The sequence below is a fragment of the Emydura macquarii genome, unplaced genomic scaffold (genome assembly GCF_026122565.2).
Source record: "Emydura macquarii macquarii isolate MOO-44397 ecotype Brisbane River unplaced genomic scaffold, CSIRO-AGI_Emac_v2 contig_1253, whole genome shotgun sequence".
In the NCBI taxonomy this organism is placed as follows: domain Eukaryota; kingdom Metazoa; phylum Chordata; order Testudines; family Chelidae; genus Emydura; species Emydura macquarii.
The window spans coordinates 83,125,291-83,145,710 of NW_027131390.1; the positions used below are offsets into that span (position 1 = coordinate 83,125,291).

At 43.9% G+C, this 20,420-nt stretch overlaps 1 protein-coding gene across 2 annotated transcripts in view; it reads left to right on the forward strand.

Annotated features, from left to right (window-relative positions):
* ACVR1 (activin A receptor type 1) overlaps positions 1 to 20,420 on the forward strand; it is a 103,308-nt gene that overhangs the window by 64,322 nt on the left and 18,566 nt on the right. For both annotated transcript variants that reach the window (XM_067549420.1, XM_067549422.1), the window contains 3 exons: positions 1,282 to 1,381; positions 12,077 to 12,223; positions 16,682 to 16,957. In XM_067549420.1, the coding sequence (XP_067405521.1) occupies positions 1,282 to 1,381; positions 12,077 to 12,223; positions 16,682 to 16,957 (523 nt within the window). The remainder of the gene's footprint in view (positions 1 to 1,281; positions 1,382 to 12,076; positions 12,224 to 16,681; positions 16,958 to 20,420) is intronic.

The window sequence follows — 20,420 nt, forward strand, 5'->3', positions numbered from 1 at the left end:
TGGGTTCCTTTATACCTAGAAGAAAGGTGCATATGCTGGAAGGGCTTATTCCCATAGAGGAAGGGTTGTACTGATATAACTGCATCCACACTAATAGGCGGTTGTACTGGTTTATAACTATTTTTGGAAAAAAATCAAACCCTGAACTGAAAGTTAAACCAATCCAAATTTGAATGTGGACCAGGCCTTGGAAGGGTGAAAGAAAAGTAACTTCTACTGTAGATATATATTTTCCTCTATCAGGTTTTTAACTTCTGTTGAAATTTCATCTCTTCAGTTTTGACTGGTTTTGAAATAAGAAGCCATTTAATGTAAGAATTTTAAAATTCTAAAGATCTCTTTAAAAATGTAAGATTCCCTCTAAGGAATCTTAGAGTACATTTTTATTTTTATGGTGAGGTACCAACTAATAGTTATTGGTAAACTCCTTCTCTGTGATTAGCAAGACCACGTTTACAGCAGTGTGCATTTCTGGTAACCTTTTATGAAAAGAATATGCTAGTACTGCAATTGAAAAGGTAACACAAAAGCTTATATAAGATTATAAAAGGTAAACACTGTATTTTTCCTTTCCAAATTTAAGACCTTTGAAGTCCATGTATGATTATGGGAAAAGTCAGAGAAATGAAGTCTCTCCTTTGGAAGGAAATCCTTCTGTGGGGCATAGAAAGTTCTAATGCAGGGAGTAAAGTGGATATAAGGTCATTTGAGATAGTGACAAATGTAGGATTGAGAGGGCACAAGATTTGAGATAAGCAAAGGGAAGGGCAGAGTGTTAAAATAATTTTAGGTAGAATTTCGTTAGAGTAGCTAGCATATGGCAAACCAACTCCCAAGGGCAGTAGTATAAGCAGTAAATGCAAATATGCAAAAAAAAGCATATTTGGAGGAAAATAGTGTGTTTGGCAGGTACAGTTGCTAACTAAAAAGTAGGAACAGAATGAGGCCTTTTTCTTTTGCATTGCCTGAGGAAAACTTCCACAACTGGTTGCAATAGAAAATGACTATGTATCTAAAACTTGTATCTCCCTTTCTCCTGCCCTATGTGTATAGCTTGTGGTCCAAGATTGTAAACTCCTCAGGGCAAGGTGTCTGTCTCTACCATGACTAGCAAAATGTGGTCCTAATGCTAATCAGGCTTTAGGGTGCTACCTGAACAATCCTTAAACTGATCAACATGGTGTGAGCAAGTGGGAACATGTACATTTATGTATTTGGATGAAAAGTCCACATATTCTGCATTTCTCAAATGTTTCCTCTCCTTTTTTCCTCTTTAAATAGGACTTACTGGACCATTCCTGTACATCTGGAAGTGGCTCTGGTCTTCCTTTCCTGGTACAAAGAACAGTGGCTCGTCAGATTACGCTCCTAGAATGCGTAGGTTAGTAAAGCTCTTGTTTGTATATCTAATATCAAGTCCTGGTAATACATGCTCTAGTTGAGGTTGAGCTCCAACTTCCATTCTAAGAGCCTCTTTTCCCCTCTCAGTACTCAGAATGTTTTCAAATAACTTCTCTTAAGTGGAGTTTTCCATGACTCTGCCGATGGATGGAATTTTTTGGAGAAAGTTTGATGAAAAATGCTTTCACCTTTTGAATGGTGGGGGTGGTGTGGTGTGGTGGGGGGTGTCAAACTTTTGCAGGTATCAATCAGCCAAAGCTAGAAAGGAGAGAGGTCAAATTTCACTTTCAAAATGATCAGCAAAACAAGCCAAATAAGCTAGATTTAAAGAAAAATGGCATTTAAATCATTTTAAAAAATATGAACATATGGAGATTGAAATTGTTTAGATGTGAAGCAGAATACTACTGAATCTGTTCAACTTTAAATTTTGAGTCATCTGAATTATAGAGACTTGACTTAGATAACAAATGTCAGAGGTATCGAGCCAAGAAGGTCAATGGAAGCTTTTAAAAAATTGTATATTTAATTTTAAAAAAACCAATGTATTCTGTGGCATGAGGGTTGAGAAGTCAAGTACTCAAAAATTAGAAAATGCAGAGTTCAACTTGTAAGTGAACTTCGGCACTCCTTGTCTTGTGCGATGTCATAAATATGGTTGCTTTATTGTCTCCATTTTTAATCAAATATACAATACAAATTGGAATTTCTTATGCAACCTTATGTCCAGTGTTACAGAACTCTCAGCAAAATTTTACTGTTTACCTGAAATTTTTTTTTTTTATAAATTTGAGCATTCATATCTTAAAAATCAAGTCAAGGCTAAAGACTGAGTGCTGGGTTGCAACTTACTGTCTGACATAGATGTATATGAATTTCCAGTTTAACTAGTTGTTGGTTTCTTGATTCATACGTACTTCTCTGGTAGACGAGATGCCACATTTTAAGGCATTTGCAGAAAGGGGCAGAGTTAAGGTTAAATGTTCCTGACTCCTGAGTGATTGCTTTAACTTAATGCTATATTAATGCTAGTTTTTAGTAGTCATCCTAGAACTTAACGTTCAGATTGTTGTGTAAGTATTTGTTTGCCTGAGCACTGCAGCATTACGATAGTACCCTATTGGCTCAAAGATAGTCTGTCTTAATTTTCCACCAGGAAATCGGAATATAAATAATCCTCTTTAACATTGAGCTTGTCCAAAAGCCAGAAATTTCAAACTCAGACTTGAAAATTTGGTGTCCTTTCCCACTGCTGCATGCCACTCTGAAATGGTGTGGGTTAGAAACTTTTTGTTAATCAAAGTACCTAGTTAGTTTAAGTAGTTAAGTGTTGTAGCTTAGGAAGAAGTCCCTGATGGACTTAAGGTGGCCAGACTATGTCCCGGCTGTCTGGGTTTAACCCCCTTCCTCTCTGTCGTGGTCCCCGTCCCCCCCCTTGGTACCTTAAGTGCCTGGGGGGACAGCAGACAAGAGTAAGTTATGCAAGGCTTTAAACAGTGAGCAGAGCAGAGAGATCAGGTTTAAAGCCTTGCTCCTAGCACAGCGCTCCACGTCGTCCTGCTCCCCCTCGGTGCGGAGAGCACAGTTGGCGCCGGATTCCACTCAGCACGGAGCAGCATCCCCGGTGCAGATAACGAGGAGCACGGACACGGATGCACGCGCACCGGAGCTCCTGTTGGCACTGGGGCTCTACCGGCACCGCAGCCCCAAGAGGGGCTGGAGCTTGCAATGGCACCGGGACTCCACGCCTTGCTGCAGCTCTCCATAAGGCTGAGGGGCTCTTTGGCGCTCCCCTCAGCGGAAGCACGGTCCCCAGTGTGGGCAGGGCACCCAGGACCTCGGACAACCACCTGTGGCTGCTCGGGTCCCACGGGGGCGGGCAGTCGTCGGAACAGCCGACGCCCCCTCAAGGTGTCCAAGCAGGCAGCAAAAGTGCTAGTAGGCGTATGGTCCGTGGCTTGGCACAGTCTGAGGCCCATGAACACCACTCCTTGGTTGAGGAGTTGGATCCTTCGGCAACGGGAGCACCCGAAAGATTTGCCTCTGTAGTCCTATTACCCCTTCCCGGACAAGGCAATCTCCGGGGCCCACATGGCGCCACTGAAAGATTTCAGGGCGCACCAGGAGTTGCCCAATAGCGGGGCCCCTACCTTGAGGTTGGCTTCCGCCATCCTGCATGGAGGAATCACGCTGGCTAAGGCAGCGCTCCAAATGTCAAACGACGCTGCTGCCACGGTGGCTAGGGCCATAGCCCCCGCAAGTTCCATGAGGATGTCCTCATGGCTGCTACCATCAAGACCATCCAGGAGGTGCAGCAATCTATCCAGAATGCCTGGATCCAGGAGACTAGTATGCTACCCTCGCCCTACAAGAACGCATGCTTTCATGGGTCCATCCTCCGGAGCCAACAGGGGATGGCTCCTACTACCATTTTACAGCCTCCCCCTTGGCCTATCTTTGGCTCCAAGGGTGTTCACAACTTGCATGGCGGTAATGGCGGCCCACCTCAGGTGAAAGGGTGTGCAAATTCTTTCCCTTCCTGGACGATTGGCTGATAGGGGGTAGGTTCAGGTTCCCAGTGCAGGTCAGCGCGACTTACACTGCTCCACGTGCAGCAGGCTGGGTTTGCTCATAAACGAACAGATGTTCACTGATCCCAGTGAAACACAGAGTTTCTTGGGGTTATCCTGGATGCTCCCCAGGCCAGAACCTTCCTGCGTCAGCCATGTTTTCAGGTGCTGGTCTCTCATCTCCCAGCTGCACCGATACTCCATGACAACAACCAGGCACTGCCTACTGCTGTTAGGCCACATGCCGGCCTGCACATACATAGTGAGGCTAGCTCGCCTGAGGCACAGGCCGCTTCTGGCATGGCTGGCCTTGGTATCTGTGCCGAGCAAACACCCACTGAACTGGGTGATCCAGTTCCCCACCTGCCCTAGCCTCCCTGGATTGGTGGAGATTCCCCAGGGCAGTAGGGAAGGGCGTTCCCTTCACGGAACTGATCCCGTCGGTCACCTTAAGTTCTGACAGCTCGTATGTGGGATGGGAGCCCACATGGGTGCCAACCTGAGCACTCGGGGGCTCTGGTCGGTGGAGGAAAAGTGCTTGCAGGTCACCGTAGGGGAGCTGAGAGCCATTCGCCTAGTGTGCAGGCTGTTCCTCTGATCCCTGACAGGCAGAGTGGTGCAGGCACTGCTGGACAACACTGCAGCCATTTCACATGAAGAGGCAGGGAGGGGCGTCCTCCCGGCCTTTCTGCGAGGAAACTACCCATCCGTGAGGCTTTGCCATGAGGCACGACTCTGCTGGAGTGCATCTCACCTCATGGGGGTGAAGAGCGATGAGGCGGATCGCCTCAACAGGTTGTTTCTACTCTACCACGACTGGTCGCTGCACTCAGGGATAGTGACCGCGATCCTCCAGAAGTGGGGTGTCCCCCAACTGGATCTGTTCGTGTCGGTTGGGAATGCGCAGTGCCAAGGCTCGGCTTGCGCCGGGGTCATGAGACTGGGTTGCTTTCAGATACGTTCCTCAGTAATGGGACTGGGACCCTCAGGTATGCGTTCCCACCCACTCCACTCCTGCCAAAGGTCTTACTGAACATAAACAGGGGCAGGGCGGATGTCATATTCACTGCTCAGGCCTGACTGAGCCAGCGCTGGCTCAGCATGCTGCTGGACCTTTCGTTCGCCCCGCCCATGGGGCTCCTGAGGCGGCATGACCATCTCTCCCAGGACCACAGTGGCTTGTTGCTTCTGGTCCTGGATTCCCTGCAGCTCATGGCCTGGAGGCTCTGTGGCTGACGGAGGTAAGGGGGCCTGCTCGGTGCAGGTCCCACAACTCCTGCTGGGCAGCAGGGGCCCTTCTACACAGGTCGTGTATCAAGCTAAGTGGTCATGGTTTACCTCTTGGGCGGAGTCCTGGGGCATTCCGCCAGCCTCTTGCCTCCACAGGCGACCCTGGAGTACTCTGAGGTCTGGTGCTGGCCTAGTTGACAGTCCACTTGGCAGCTATTTTGGCCTTCCATTACCCGCTAGCGGGGAGATCCCCGTTCTCCCATCCCACGTTGGTCAGGGTGCTCAAGGGGGTGGAGAGGCAGCATCCCCAGGTCCGCAATCCGGTGCCTCCTGGGGATATCAGCCTGATCCTCTTGAGACTCATAGGGGCCTCCGCTTTGGAACCCATGGCTTCACGCCCTCTGCCGCGCTTCGTGGACAGTAGCCTTCCGGGCGGCCATTACCTCAGCTTGGGGGGTCTCCAAAATGAAGGCCTTTACCTCGGAGCCCCCTTATACACTGTTCTATACGGATAAACTGCAGTGGAGGCCATGCCCGGCCTCCCAGCCTGGGTTGGTTTCCGAACCTCGTTGTAACCACGATTGATCTCTCCCTGTGTTTCCCAAACCGCGCGGTCTGGGTTTGGAGATGGCATTCGCTAGACGCGAGACGAGCCCTGGCCTGTTACATCGAAGACACGGCTGTTCCAGAAATTGGTGCAGCTCCTCGCCGCGGGCGGGGGACTGGATGAAAGGATCACTGGTCTCCACCCAGCACATCTCCGCGTGGATCACATCCTGCATCAAGTGCTGCTAGGAGCAGGCGAATGTGCCACTGCCGGGTGTCCTCACAGCGCATTCACCCAGAGCTAAGGCCTCATCTGCGGCTTTTCTGGAGAGCGTGTCCCTGCAGGACATCTGCAAAGCAGCCGCCTGGTTGTCGGTCCACACCTTTACGTCCCATTACACCATCGTTCAGCAGGCGAGAGAGGACGTAGGATTCAGCAGAGCCGTGCTGAGGGCTCACCGGTAACTCCTATCCACCTCCGAGGTATGGCTATTTAATCACCTATATTGGAATGGACATGAGCAAGCACTCGAAGATAGAAAACAGGGTTACTTACCAGTAACTGTTGTTCTTCGAGATGTGTTGCTCATGTCCATTCCACACCCACCCCCTGTCCCCACTGTTGGAGTTGGCAGAAAGAAGGTGACTGAGGGGGCGTAGGGCCGGCAGTGCCTCCATGTGCTGCGGCATGGGCGCGGCACTCCAGGGGGCACCAGAGCTGGCCCTATGGGGTCTGCTAAGGGGAAAAAAGTTCCGGGAACGGTGCGCTGTGGGTGTGCACACCTATATTGGAATGGATATGAGCAACACATCTCGAAGAACAGTTACTGTTAAGTAACCCTGTTTTTCTAGCCCAGTTCACTAGCAGTGTAGTTGTCACCATGTCAGTCCCAGGATATTAAAGAGGCAAGGTGGGCGAGGTAATATCTTTTATTGGAGCAACTTCTTTTGGTGAGAGAGAGAGAGAGAAGCTTTCAAGTCACACTAGAGCTCTTCTTATGGTCTTTGTGTGGCTTGAAAGCTTGTGTCTCATGTTGGTCCAATAAAAATATTACCTCCCCCACCTTGTGTCAGTAGCCCAGTGCAAAACATATGTAGCATCCTTACGTTCACCCAGGTGACAGGAGTGTTCTGTCTCCTGAAACACTAGCATTGCAATCGTGGTTAAATCTCAAAGTCTAACTCCTGACTCTGACCAAACCCAAGGCACTAATTCTGAAGTCTTCAATCAAGAAGACAGATAAAGCTCCCCAGCCCTGCACAGTCTGGTCTGTTCTGTTCTGTCCTTGCCAGCAGGAAGTGTTTTTTTGAAATGGAGTATGTGGCTCTCTGAAATGGTCCCAGAGCTTGATGCTTATAAATGTCACACTGCTGGCATACCTCACTCTTGAGTATACAGTAGCATGTGTGGGGTTTGGGGCAGTATTATTACATGTGTATTAGAGATCCTCAGTTAAGGAAGTATGATCCATGGGTATGAACAAGGGACCTAGGATGAGAATCAGTGTTGCACCTCTAAGAGGTGCAGCACAATTCCTAGCAGAGGGATGGGGCACTATAGCTTCCAACCACCATTGCACGCTCCTGATACTGGACTGCTGAAGTAGCTGAGATAGCCCCCAGGTCTGTTGGTCGAAGTTATGGCAGTCATCCCAGGCTGGCTGGATGTCTGCAGTGCTCCATGCCACAGCCGCCCCTCAGCGTACCCCTGTAAACCAGGGTTTAGGAATCCTTAGATGTCTGCCTTACAATCTGTCTTACATCTGTCAGTTTCTGTGCTGGGGAATGCCCAGCCAGCTGGGTAAGGAGCATATAGAGCTCTTCTAGACAGCTTGTAGCCCTGTTACTTGATATAGTATGGCCAGAGTGGAGGTGCGGATAACATTCCTAGAGTTAGCTGTGGGATTATATTTCTGGTTCTGATACAGATTTGTATGAATCACCTAACCTCTTCATCCCTCAGTTTCCCTAATGGTAAAATTAGGATAATGCATATTTATCTCAGAGAACTTTATCACTCAACAACTTTATTGTTGGTCGGAAGGTGCTATAGGAATCTCAAGCAGTATTATCCTAAAATGCAGCCAGTATGTTGCGTGTTTGGCTTCTTATCCCTACTGGCATTCTGGCTTTGATTTGATTTTCTCATCTTTAATTCTGTGTGCCATCTTTAGAGGCATACTGGCACCACCCTTATGTTAAAATGGCTGCAAGGTTTCTGAAGCACTATAGCGCTTTGGTTATAGACAGCCCAGGTAGCTCTTAGCTGCTCCCCCACATACTTCTGTCTAGTGGGTTGCCATGTGTCTACTGGTTAGCTGGGTGTATGCTGCCAGAAACTCCTGTCCTGCTAGTTAGCAGAGCCCCCTCCCCCTCTCTCATCCCACCTTTGCCCTGCTGCCCTGGCTCCCCCCATAATCATCTGTGACTGGCTGTTACCACTCCTCTCACTGGCTGATTGTGCTGTGGTTCTTCTCTAGATCCCAGTTTTCACTTCCTCTCAGGATTAGGGAGGCCTATAAAAGAATCTAAAAAAATGAACAGAGGAGTTAATGTAATGCTCCTTTTGTAGCTGCTGTAATTGTAATGGGTTCTTCGCTGAATTGCATTAAATCCGCCTCCAGCACAAATCTGCATCTGAAACATCTAGTTCAGTATTTTCTGCTTTGTCATCCAGTGTTAAGATTTCTGTAGTTGAATTTGTAGATGATGTTCCATGGTGAGACAACAGTCAGAATTTGTTACCTTAAATTCCACATTTTTGCAATTTTGGATACAGTTAAGGGGTAAAAACACATTGCATGAGAATGTAGCTAATTATAGTGTACCCAGATGCACTATTACAAGTATTGTGTAGATTTTCCTTAACTCCTAAGGCCAGAAGGGGCCATCATGATCATCTAGTCTGACCTACATATTACAGGCCACAAAACCTCGCCCACCCACTCCTGTAACAGACCTATAACCTCTAGTTGGGTTCTTGAAGTCCTCAAATCATGATTTGAGGCTTCAAGTTCAAGAAAATTCATCATTTACTCTAGTTTAAACCTTCAAGTGTTGCATGTCTCCTGCTGCAGAAGAAGGCAAAAAAAAACCCCAGGGTCTCTGCCAATCTGATCTGTGGGAAAAGTCCTTCCCAACCCCAAATATGGTGGCCAGTTGGACCCTGTGCTTTTTGGCAACAGTCAGACACCTGGGAAAGAATTTTCTGTAGTAACTCAGAGCCCTCACTTGTTACCTTCCTTCAGTAAGAAGGGTGCTGGGTGGCAAGGTTTGTTTTGCATTGTTAGAAAATGTTGACCTCTACAATATTTTTGCGTTTTAACTCAAGACATAAGCAACTTACCTATTTATTTAAAAAAAGTTTTGAGAAGGAAAAAACTGTTTTCTTCCAGAAAGTGGTTTAATTTTTTTTAGTTTTCCTTTTTAAACCAGAAAAATGAAATAAATCCATGTCTGTCTTCTCTATGGCAAAGACGAAAAAAACAGGAAATTTTGTGGCTTGTCTGTGCACTAGGTCAGATGAGATTTTCATGAAGGTCCCTTTTGGCATTAAATCCTATGTATCTATGAATTAATCTCAATAAATTTCCTCCTTTTTTGTTTAGAATGTAAGGTTACTTTCCTATGCTGGTAATAAGTGCTAGGTCCTTTCTGTGCTGATTGGCTCAGACTTAAGAAACTAAGCTCACTTTTTTACAGCCACAATATGATCTTCGTGTTCTATAACTGCCTAGTGGAGATCCATCAATGGCCTGGGTGTGTGCCTCCTGGAACTGGAGATAAGCTAGTTACAGGTTTGCAACATCAACCAGTTATTTCCTCTGCTGCCATAGGTCTGCTGGTCTAAACACAGGATTTTGTATAACTGTATCTGTTTGAAACCAGTATAGTTGAGAGAGTACAAGCCCCTTAGTATGGATGCAGTTGCATCAATATAAAAAGTGCTTATATCAGTATAGCTTGTTTTTCTAAGTAACCATCCACACTGGTAGTTCAGTAATTCCTTTTCTGAAAGGAAAGGGAAAGGACCAAGCTTAATGGTATTAATGCTGCTGGCTGTTCTTGTTCTGGAATGTACTCAGTGTGAATGTTTGTCACTACTTAAGTCAAAGCCACATGTGAGTGTTTCTTCAGTTTGTATTAACCTTGAGTGTTAGGATGCACATGATGATCTTACATAGTCTCTGGTCTGCAGATGGTCTCGTCCCATGTGTGTGTTTGGAACTGGGCCCGCTCTTAAGTTAGCTGAAGTTGGCAGTGGTGAGAGACCATGTGTTTAGATAGGAAGCCTACATAGCACTGTTAGTGAAAGCTCTTGGGCAGGAAATCCCTTGTGTGTGACAACACTGCCACATCAGGTTTCATATCTCTTTACGCTTGATTACACCTGTTGAGTCGTCATGTGCCAAAAAAACCCACCCTTGAACATTGGCAGCTATAAAGATCAGGGATGCGACAGGTTGTATTGCACTGAATTTGAGGCTAACCTATTTAGGTCATAAGTCACCTTTACAGTAGTGTTCCAGAGGGGTAGCCTTGTTAGTCTGTATACAGCAAAAACAGCGAGAGTTCTGCAGTACTTTAAAGACTAACACATTTAATTTCAGCAGGCATAAGCTTTTGTGGGCTTCAGCCCACTTCCTTAGATGGAACTGCATTTGAAGAAGTGGGCTGAAGCCCACGAAAGCTTACGCCTGCTGAAATTAAATGTGTTAGTCTTTAAAGTGCTGCAGAACTCTCGTTTTGTTTTTGCTATACAGTAGTGAAAACTATGATGATCAGAACTCTTTACCACATGGCATCTCCTGCTGATGCATTAATTGCTCATGACAGTGCATCAAGCTGACAATGTGGGCAAATCTCTACACTCAATGCCAGAGAATGGTGGTGATTGGGGAAGCAGGGGCCCAGAGTGCGGGGCTGGGTGGGTAGACATGAAAACAGAGATCTAGCGTTGTGGGAATAGTGATTTGGTGAGGGCTTTGGCAGAGGTGGAAAGGATGGAGATGGGAGAAAGTGGGGACCCAGGACGCAGAGACTGGGAGAGGAATATGGGGGCCACATAGATCCCTGCCATGTTGGAGGAGGAAGAATGGGGACAGTGGGATGGGAGACATGCAGAGACCCAGGCATGAGGGAACGAGGAGGATGCAGAAGAGGAGGGGAGTCCCTGAAATAGAGAGGGATGGAGGGTGGCAATGCAAGGAGCCCCTTGTGTGTGCATGCACTTGGTCTTCAGAAGGGAAAAAAGTGTGCAATAACCTAATGTTCACAGCACACAATGCTAAAATGGTTTTCATATTTTTGAATAATTTGTGTTTTTTGTGTTGAAGATTTGTGCTCAGCTTTGTATCTGTATCCATAGCTATATCATTTTGGTTTTGCAGGGCTAATTCTGTAAGCAATATAAAATCTAGAGAACACCGTCTCCCCAGCATGTGCACTACATGCTCTTCTCTTTTCAGAGATTGCAGATTGTCGGGATTGTGTACCCTGCTGACCCCCAAGACCGAGAGCTAGCTGTGTTTTTTGCTGTACTGTAGCTAACATTCTAGCTTAGGCTGTAATGACACTTCCTTTACTGGTGGTGCTCACAGTTGTTCCTGTTTAGCATCCACAATAATCTAGGTTCTGTACAAACACAGAAGACACGATCCACATCCCCGGAGTTGACAATCTAAAGACCAGACTGATTGATGAAGAGTATAGGGAAGGGCGTACATGCAAGTAAAGTGGTCACGGTGGTATTGGCTACATCTTAGTCATACATTGTATTGCCATAAATTTTTTTTCTTTTTTGTGCAGCATATTAGATATCTGCTCCAGTTACTACTCAACCTGCCATTCAGTCAGCAGGCTTCATATAGCTTCCATAGTAGAAATGGGCCTTCAGCAGGGATTGATTTATTATTTTGTATTGCTGAAGTGCCTAGGAGTCCCTAGTTATGGATCAGGTGTATAGATACCGTGTAAACTCAGAACTGAGCGTGAAGTAGGTGATGTCCTTGTGGCCCAGCTTAGGAAGGGTGTTCCATGAAAAGGGGGCACTGTGGGAAAAGCTTAAGAGACAGTGGTGGGAGAAGCAGTGGAACGTGATGTTTATCAGTAAAATGAATACTAAGTATGTACAATGGATGCAAGAGGGTTGTGTATGTGTTTAAAATAGCATTTTAGAGAAGGCAAGGAGCTGCAGGAAGTGCTGCTTGTCCTCTTTCAAAATGATTTTATTTAGACTGGAGTGACTTGAGATCTAATTATGCTAACTCTAATTCATTAACACTAATGAAGGAGGTTGGTCAAAATCACCTGTTTGTTTTTTTTGTCAGGAAAAGGCCGATATGGAGAGGTCTGGAGAGGTCAGTGGCAAGGAGAAAATGTTGCAGTGAAGATCTTTTCTTCGCGAGATGAAAAATCCTGGTTCAGGGAAACTGAATTGTACAACACCGTGTTACTGCGGCATGAAAATATTTTAGGTAAGTAGAACAATTGCATCCATTATACAGAAGCAGGGACATGAGGACACTGAGTTAACTGTGAACATTAATGTTGTATGTTCTTCAGTTTTCTAGGTGCACCATAATATCCAGTCTTTGGTGTATATCTTTGGAAAAATGGGTCAGAGACCCTTATGGGAGCAAAGGAGGGATTTATAGGCTGATCCTTTGAGGCCCATGATCAGAGAGGTCCTCAAAGCAACTGAGTCATTGCCTTAATACAAAAACTGGCTGCTTCTCACTAGCTTATGTGGCTATCAGCTGATTTCTGGCAGGAAGAGGAAAGGAGGTATGCAGATGGGACTATAGTACCCCTTCAGTCTGTCAGATTACATTGCAGTGTGACCAAAGGGGAGAGCCAAACAATTTGGAGATTTGTATGACAGATACTCTGCCCCCTTACTTGGGCAGTTTGTATTGGATCCAGGTCTGATGTCATTTTAATATACATAGGTGTAATGGAGGTAGGAGGGAGGGGTGGGGGTGGAAAACTGTTCGTTCTTACTCTTGCATACTTACATGTGGCTATTAGATTTGAATATTAGAATTCCTCTTTACTTCATGGAGGACACACAAATGAGTTGCCTATTTAAGGAAAAAAGGATGTTGCTATGAAGGTGTAGAACCAAATATTGGGGAATATTTTCTTGGTGTCTTGGTAAAGCATGTCTATCTGTAGGGATGAGGTAATTGGGATTTACCAGTTCTTAAATATACCTTGATTTCAAATGTCTTTTACACTAAGAATATAACATTTCCTAAACCTACAAACTCTGGTGTCAGCAACACAATATTTCAAGAGCTTGCATTACTTTACCCATAACCTTTAAACTGTTATATGAAGGCTCTTCCTTGTTTGTTTCCTGTTAGAGAATGCCCCTCTGGCTCCATGGATCAGCCGCCAAGATGTTTGTCAAATGTTTCCTGAAACAGTTTCCTCTGCTGTTACAAAAATAATATTGTGGTCTCCAGAAATGTGAATTCTTGAACTTCTCTTCTTCAGAGTATCCTGAGTTGGCTGAAATATTATCCTTTCCCACTCACTGTTCCTCGGATTCAATAAAATCACGTTCATCTTTTTAGATGACTGAAATTTGCTGGTTGTGCCTAAAAATATTCCAAGAAATAATATCAAATGTCACACTTCACAAAGAAATCCGACTTCTAAAGGGAGAAATGGTGTGTATGTATGGACGGGGAGTGAGTTTGGTTTGTTTGGATATACCCTGTGATTTATTCCTGTGTGCTTTTATTAACAAGAAACACTTTGGTCTATTCAGTTAGCTTTTGTCGAGGAGCAGTATAATTTTATTTCTATTTAGATCATTAGTGTGTAGACTGCTCAGTAAATACAAGAGCAGCTCCTTCTCTTTCGCCTCTGGATCTTGGGTTTGATGTTAGTCCAGGGCACCTCTTTTGAAAGGAGTTCTGGGTGTCTTGGTTCATCTGTTTCCAAAATAAATTGTTCTCAATTTCCTTTCTAGAAAGGATCAAGAAATCCAGCTACAGTAAATAACGGCCTTCGACCTCGTTCCACCTGAGGGGTATCTTGCATAATAGCTAAGTTGTCCAGTGTTTGGTGGGGGAAACTTCAGACTAAACAAGCCTAGTTTCCTCAGCCTCTCCTCCTAGGTCATGTGCTCCAGCCCCCTAATCCTTTTCATTGCCCTCAGCGGAACTCTTCCCAATTTATCCACATCCTTTCTGTTGTGGCAGGCCCAAAATGGGACACTACTCCAAATGAGGCGTCACCAGTGCCAAATAGAGGGGAATAATCATTGCTCTTGATATGCTGGTAATGCGCCTACTAGTGCAGCCCAATGTGGCATTAGCCTTCTTGACGATAAGGGCACACTGTTGACTCATATCCAGCTTCTTGTCCACTGTAACCCCAGCTCCTTTTCTGCTGAACTGCTGCCTAGCCAGTCGGTCCCCAGTCTGTAGCTGTGCATGGGATTCTTCCATCCTAACTGCAGGGCTCTGCACTTGTCCTTGTTGAACCTCATCAGATTTCTTTTGGCCCAATCCTCCAATTTTGTGTAGGTCACTCTGTATCCTATCCCTGCCCTCCACCATATATATACCACTCCCACTAGCTTAATGTCATCTGCAAACTTGCTGAGGGTGCAATCCACCCCATCCTCCAGATCATTAATGAAGATGTTGAACAAAACTGGCCCCAGTGCAAACCCCGGGGGCACTCCATTTTTTCCCGGCTACCAACTAGACATCAAGCCGTTGATCACTACCTGTTTGAGCCCAAGGATCTAGCCAACTTTCTGTCCATCTTATAGTCCATTCATCCAATCCATACTACTTTAACTTGCTGATAAGAATACCATGGGAGACAGTATCAAAAGCTTTGCTAAAGTCAAAGTATATCACGTCCACTGCTTTCCCCACATCCACGGAGCCAGTCATCTCATCATAGAAGGCAATCAAGTTGGTCAGGTATGACTTGCCCTTGGTGAATCCATGTTGCCTGTTCCTGATCACCTTCCTCTCTTCCAAGTGCCTCAAAATAGATTCCTTGAGGACCTGCTCCGTGATTTTTTTCCAGGGGCTGAAGTGAGGCTGACCGGTCTGTAGTTCCCCAGATCTTCCTCCTCCTTTTTTGAAGATGGGCACTATATTTACATTTTTCCAATCATCTGGGTCCTCCAGCAATAGCCACAAGTTTTCAAAGATAATGGCCAATGGCTCTGCAATCACATCAGCCAACCCCCTCAGATGCATTGCATCCTTCCGGCCCCATGGACTTGTGCATGTCCAGCCTTTCTAAATAGTCCTGAACCTGTTCTTTCAGCACTAAGGGCTGCCCACTTCCTCCCCATTCTGGGCTGCCCAGTGCAGTAGTCTGGGAGCTGACCTTGTCTGTAAAGATGCTGGATTAGGTCTTGCTAAATTCCACTTGGCAATCTGCCACCTTATTTTGCCTGCTGATCCTGTAGATGCAATTTAGAGCATCTTGTGTTTGCTGCCTAGAGCAGTTTTGAAGCAACCTCAGGGTGCTTCTTCTAATTTGTTTTGCTTCAACAATTCCCAAGTGGCCTTTCCAGCAACTGGGAAGCAAGCTGTTTTTGTTGTTCAGCCCAGAACAGACCAAAGCCAAGATGGTGGTGGTAGTTTGAAAGAAATAGCTGGAAGATATTGACTTCCTTGACTGAGGGTGCACATTCGTTGGTTACTATGGGCTCATAATCTGGGGATCTGGTTAGATCAACAATTGCTAACAGATTTTTAAGTAGTTATTGTTCCCTGCTTTTTTTCCATTTACACTTGGCCAGAAAGATGTGGTCTTTTCTTTTTGAACACAGACTTCACTCCTGTTAATGCCTTTGTCACTTCAAGATTATGCTATTGTATCACACTACATGGAGCTATACCTTAAATCTGACCCTTTAAACTGATGTGAAATATGACTGATTGCTTACTGAGCAGAATATTGAATACTGAGCATCTGGAATACCCATTCTCTGTGATCTGCAATGGCTGCTTGTTGGCCTCAAGAAGCGTTGGTTGTTTTTGACCAATGAAGATTTATATGGCCTAAGACCTGCCTACTTGAGGGACTGCTGCTCTCCCAATCCCATGCTGTTAGAGTTGCAGTCAGCAGATATGCTCAAACTTGTGCTCCCTTGCTTTAAGTGGAGGAAGTTGCTGGCAGGCCACTCAACTTGGGTTACATTCCCCACTCCTTGACCCAAAATAGCTCAAATAATTTGACCTTGAATGCCGCTTGCCAGTTCTCACAGGCATTTGGGGAAAGGTTTGGGGTATAGAGTGAATGATGGTTGGGGCTTTGAAGTGGAATGCGGTATCAGTTGGTTTGTTTGATTTATGGCTGCATTTCAGGTCAGGCCGATTGGTAGGGGTGTGTATATCATTTGTATGAGATGATTTTAATCGAGTTCAAGGTGGTTAATGCTACGGATAGACACTGAATTAGTTTTGAAAATCTAAATATTGTATAATGACTTGGTTTTGATTACAGTAGAAGACATACTGTGTTTATTTTAATTATTGGGAATCAAAGCTGAAAACACTTAGTGTAATTCTTATTTAAAACTGGTTTGTTTAATTTGCTAATAAATCCAAAGTAATTAAATAGTTTTAAAACTAAATTTTAAACTGTGTATTAGTTAAGCTTGTTTGGTTGTGACATGTAACTTGCAATTTTATCTTGTTGTAGTCATTCAGATGAAACGCCTGATGCATTTTTTGTGAACAAATTTGAGTTGCATTTTATAAAAATCTTAAGACTGCTCCCTCATTTTAGTATTTATTATCTTCACGGTGGCTTTCACAAAGACGATTGTTTCAGTTCAGTTTTAAATTACAAGAAAGTTTTTGGTGATGACATTTTACCTCTTGATGTAGACATGAGAGAGCTCGGTAATCTAATTTTGTTGTCTTTTTTTGCTTTTCTCCTCTCAGGTTTTATTGCATCAGATATGACCTCCAGAAACTCTAGCACCCAGTTATGGTTAATTACACACTATCATGAAATGGGATCTCTGTATGACTATTTACAGCTCACTACGCTGGACACCATCAGCTGCCTACGAATAGTCCTGTCCATAGCGAGTGGCCTTGCACACTTGCACATAGAGATATTTGGGACCCAGGGTAAGCCTGCCATTTCCCATCGGGACTTGAAGAGCAAAAATATCCTTGTTAAGAAGAATGGGCAGTGCTGCATAGCAGATTTAGGTGAGTTTCTGTTTTTGTTAATAACATAAACTGCATGTTCCACAAGGAACCAAATATGTTCGATAAATGTAAGGTGCTTTGAGTTACTTCAAACTTTTTGGAAGCTAGGACCGCCATTAGAGGGCACTTAGAAGGTACTGTTTTGTTTTTCCAACTGAAAAAAATCTAGAATCACTACTTCTGATTTCAGGTGTTACATTTTGGATCACTTAGGCCAGGCTTCATCAGTAAATGACACTTCAGAGTTTCATTAATAGCTAGTCTACAGTATTTTAGAGGCTGAATGGATGGTATTTAGGATGCAATTAACATTTTCTTTTTAAATTTTAGATGAAATTTTTTTCCATTCAGTTTCTAAAAGAGGGCAATTTAGGGCTTGATCCATCTCTGATTGGAGTCAATAGGAGTTGGGATGAACTGGGATCTTACTAAAAATTATGGACTAATAATGTGCTTATTGTTCCTAATGCTTTTACTTAAATCTTAAAATCCTACTAAATTTTTACTTGTGAAACTTATTGTACAAAATATAACACTTAATTCCCTGGTGTCTATAGCCTCATCTGGCATTCATTGAAATCTGTGGGAGTTTTGCCATTGACTTTAGTGAGCACAGAACCAAGCCTTTATTGAGTTACCTGTATTTTAAATGTAAAAAGCAATTTCTAGGCCAGTGGGATGCAGAGGGATGATTAAAGCAACAAGACTGGTTAACATACAAAACAGTATGGCTAAATACTTCTGTTGTCTGTACAAAGGGAAGAAAAGGGGACAGATTAGACTAAATATGGCACATTAAATGCAAGGGAATAATTGGATTTGATTAAAAACATTGGGGTACTTGATTTTGAGATCCATTCTTTGTGCATAATTCCCAGTAACTTCATTGGGTCTTAGGCCTGTGACACACATTTAGATCCTGCCTTATCACACATGAACAGTGTCCAGCATAAATACAGATGCTCCCATAATAAATAACCTAGCTGGGTCTCTGAGGGACAGCTCCTCCGAATCCACAGGGGGAATCTCAAACAGGAAATGGGTATTTTATTCAGTGAAATAAGCAATACAAAATTTTTGAATTGTTTTGCAAAGTTCATGTTTAAGCTAATGCCAGAAGGGGGCAGCATTTATTTCACTATTGAGTCAGCACAACAGTGAAATGAAACCTTTTTTGCAGTGGATCTGGAGACCTCCACAGTACAGTGGAGGGGGTGCGTTTAAACAGATAGGAACAGAAGTATTTGTCGCTCTGCTAACTTTGACAGTGGTGAAAATAAAAACGGCCTTTTCGTATATGAAAATCTTGGCCATCTATTTATGGACTACTCTTCTCTAATGGGTATTAATCAAAGCAGCTGTTACCTCTCCAGGATGTATTGAATATTTCTGTGCTTGGCTGTCCTGATTTGATTCTCTTCTGATCGGGTTTTTATTTTTCCCTTTTCATTCCTCTCCATTCAACACTGATGTTTTGCTGTGCTTACCTTTTTTTTAGCAATAGTATGTATAGATAGAACGGTAGTGCAGAACTTAATGATGGCTATGGAGGTGCAGTTCAGCATCTGTGGTTATGCATTGTATTACCATCCAAGTCATTGCCCTGGATCTGCCAGTGCATCCAATTAACAAATGCTTTAATTGTGTAAACTAAAGGAAAAATTGTTCACGCACGTCCGCGCACACTTTTGAGTGTGAATGAAAAAACTCACTGTTGGACAGACATATCAAAGCTGAGCTTCTCTATTTATCTATAGAACAATTGTAGCACAGACGATACCTGCATAGTTTTCCCTATGTTGGCATCACTGGAGGGATTGCTTCTTCATTGTTTTTCAGTCCTTGTCTTCTCCAGAAGTGTCTGCAAGAGTGCTGGTTTTCTGATGTGTACGCCTGTCCTCTGGGGGTCTGGATGGAGCACTAATAACTTTGTTGTCAAACAACAATCTGAGGGTAACAACTTTCAGTTGCTACTGATCTAGATTCGAACTAGAAGGTTAGAGAGGAAAGTCCTATGATTAAAGCTTTGAGTGTTTTTGGAACTAGGTAGTGAAACACCTAGCTTGCAGATTTTCTTACAATCGTGGCAAAAAGCCTCATGCTTTCTGTATAAGTAATACCCTTTTTTATAAAGAAACCGAAGGATAGATGGTGGCTTCACTTGAATGAATGTCTGTATTTGAGTGTTACTGGATTTAGGAAAATTATAATTTGCAGTTTGGCACAACTGCAGAAGCAATCCACATACACAAGGCTATTACAATAGGATTCATTGTAGAACAGAGCAGAAGACTTACACGTAGTACAGGACCCAAAAGAGGTGCAGTGAATGTCACTTTTTTCTGTAACAAGTACTGACTTTCATAGGGAAGATGCAAGAATGCTAGGAAAATTGCTTGAGTGATTATATTAATATAACCATTTCAATGTTTAGTACACTGGAATAGTTGTCTGGAAGCCATTAATGATTCCAATAGTAAAATAAGACTTTTCTTCTTCAGAAACAAGAAGCTGTGTCAGTTCCAACTCTATCTCCTTTTAAATATTTCCTGTCAGAATTCGTAGTCTGCAGTAATTGATACCCTGTGTAGTGCTTGGGTTCCACAATTTTGATTTTGCACCTAGATTCTGCACCTAGGGTTCCTGAAGTGAAAGGCAAGTATGCTTAAAACAGTACAGATGCCATCATGTTGAGGGCCTGGTTTGCAACGTTTTCTCATTTTGTAGTGTAGAAAAACACTAACTTGAGTCTTGTTAAGCCTTGACCTGTCATTCTACTAAATCTTATCCAAGAGAAACCTGGATTTTGTCCAGTTTGGATAGAGTGTTATGATCATTTCAGCAGATTCCCCCACAGTACTGACGTGTTCAAAGTTTGCTAGGAAAATTGCTCAGGGAAGGTAAATTTTACAATCTGAAAGGGGGCTGTATACTTAAGGACTGAAAGTGCCTTTAGCTGCTGAGCAGACTCAGTGTATTATCTTCCTTAGCAACGAAGGGGTTAGTAGATTGCATATTTCTTGTTTCTGTGCAAGTTCTTGTAGCAACTCCAAATTGATTTGAAGTGCAGGAAAGTGGCTTTTTTCCAAACCCTTTTTACTGAGGAAAAGGGATCATATTTTGAAGGATGATTTGGGAATCCCATAATCTGTGGCTTAATCTTCCATGGGTCTGCAGTTAAAGCGTTATCAAGTTGTCTCTTAACTAAGCCTCTGCTAAATACAAGTACTAGATGTTGCTCTTGCAGAATTCGGTAAGAGTCAGGAAGAGTCTGTATCGTCTGTTTTGTTGCTTAGTGGTGTCCTGTACCTGCCACTGGTCACTTTGGAGTGACTGCCTGTTTACTGTGCTAAAAGGGGTTCTTTGTGTTTCTAAATTTACTATAATTCAGTCTCTCACATAATGTTCTTTACTTAACTGTTGGAGATTAGCATAAACCAGGTTGAGTGGTTTTGGTTGACTC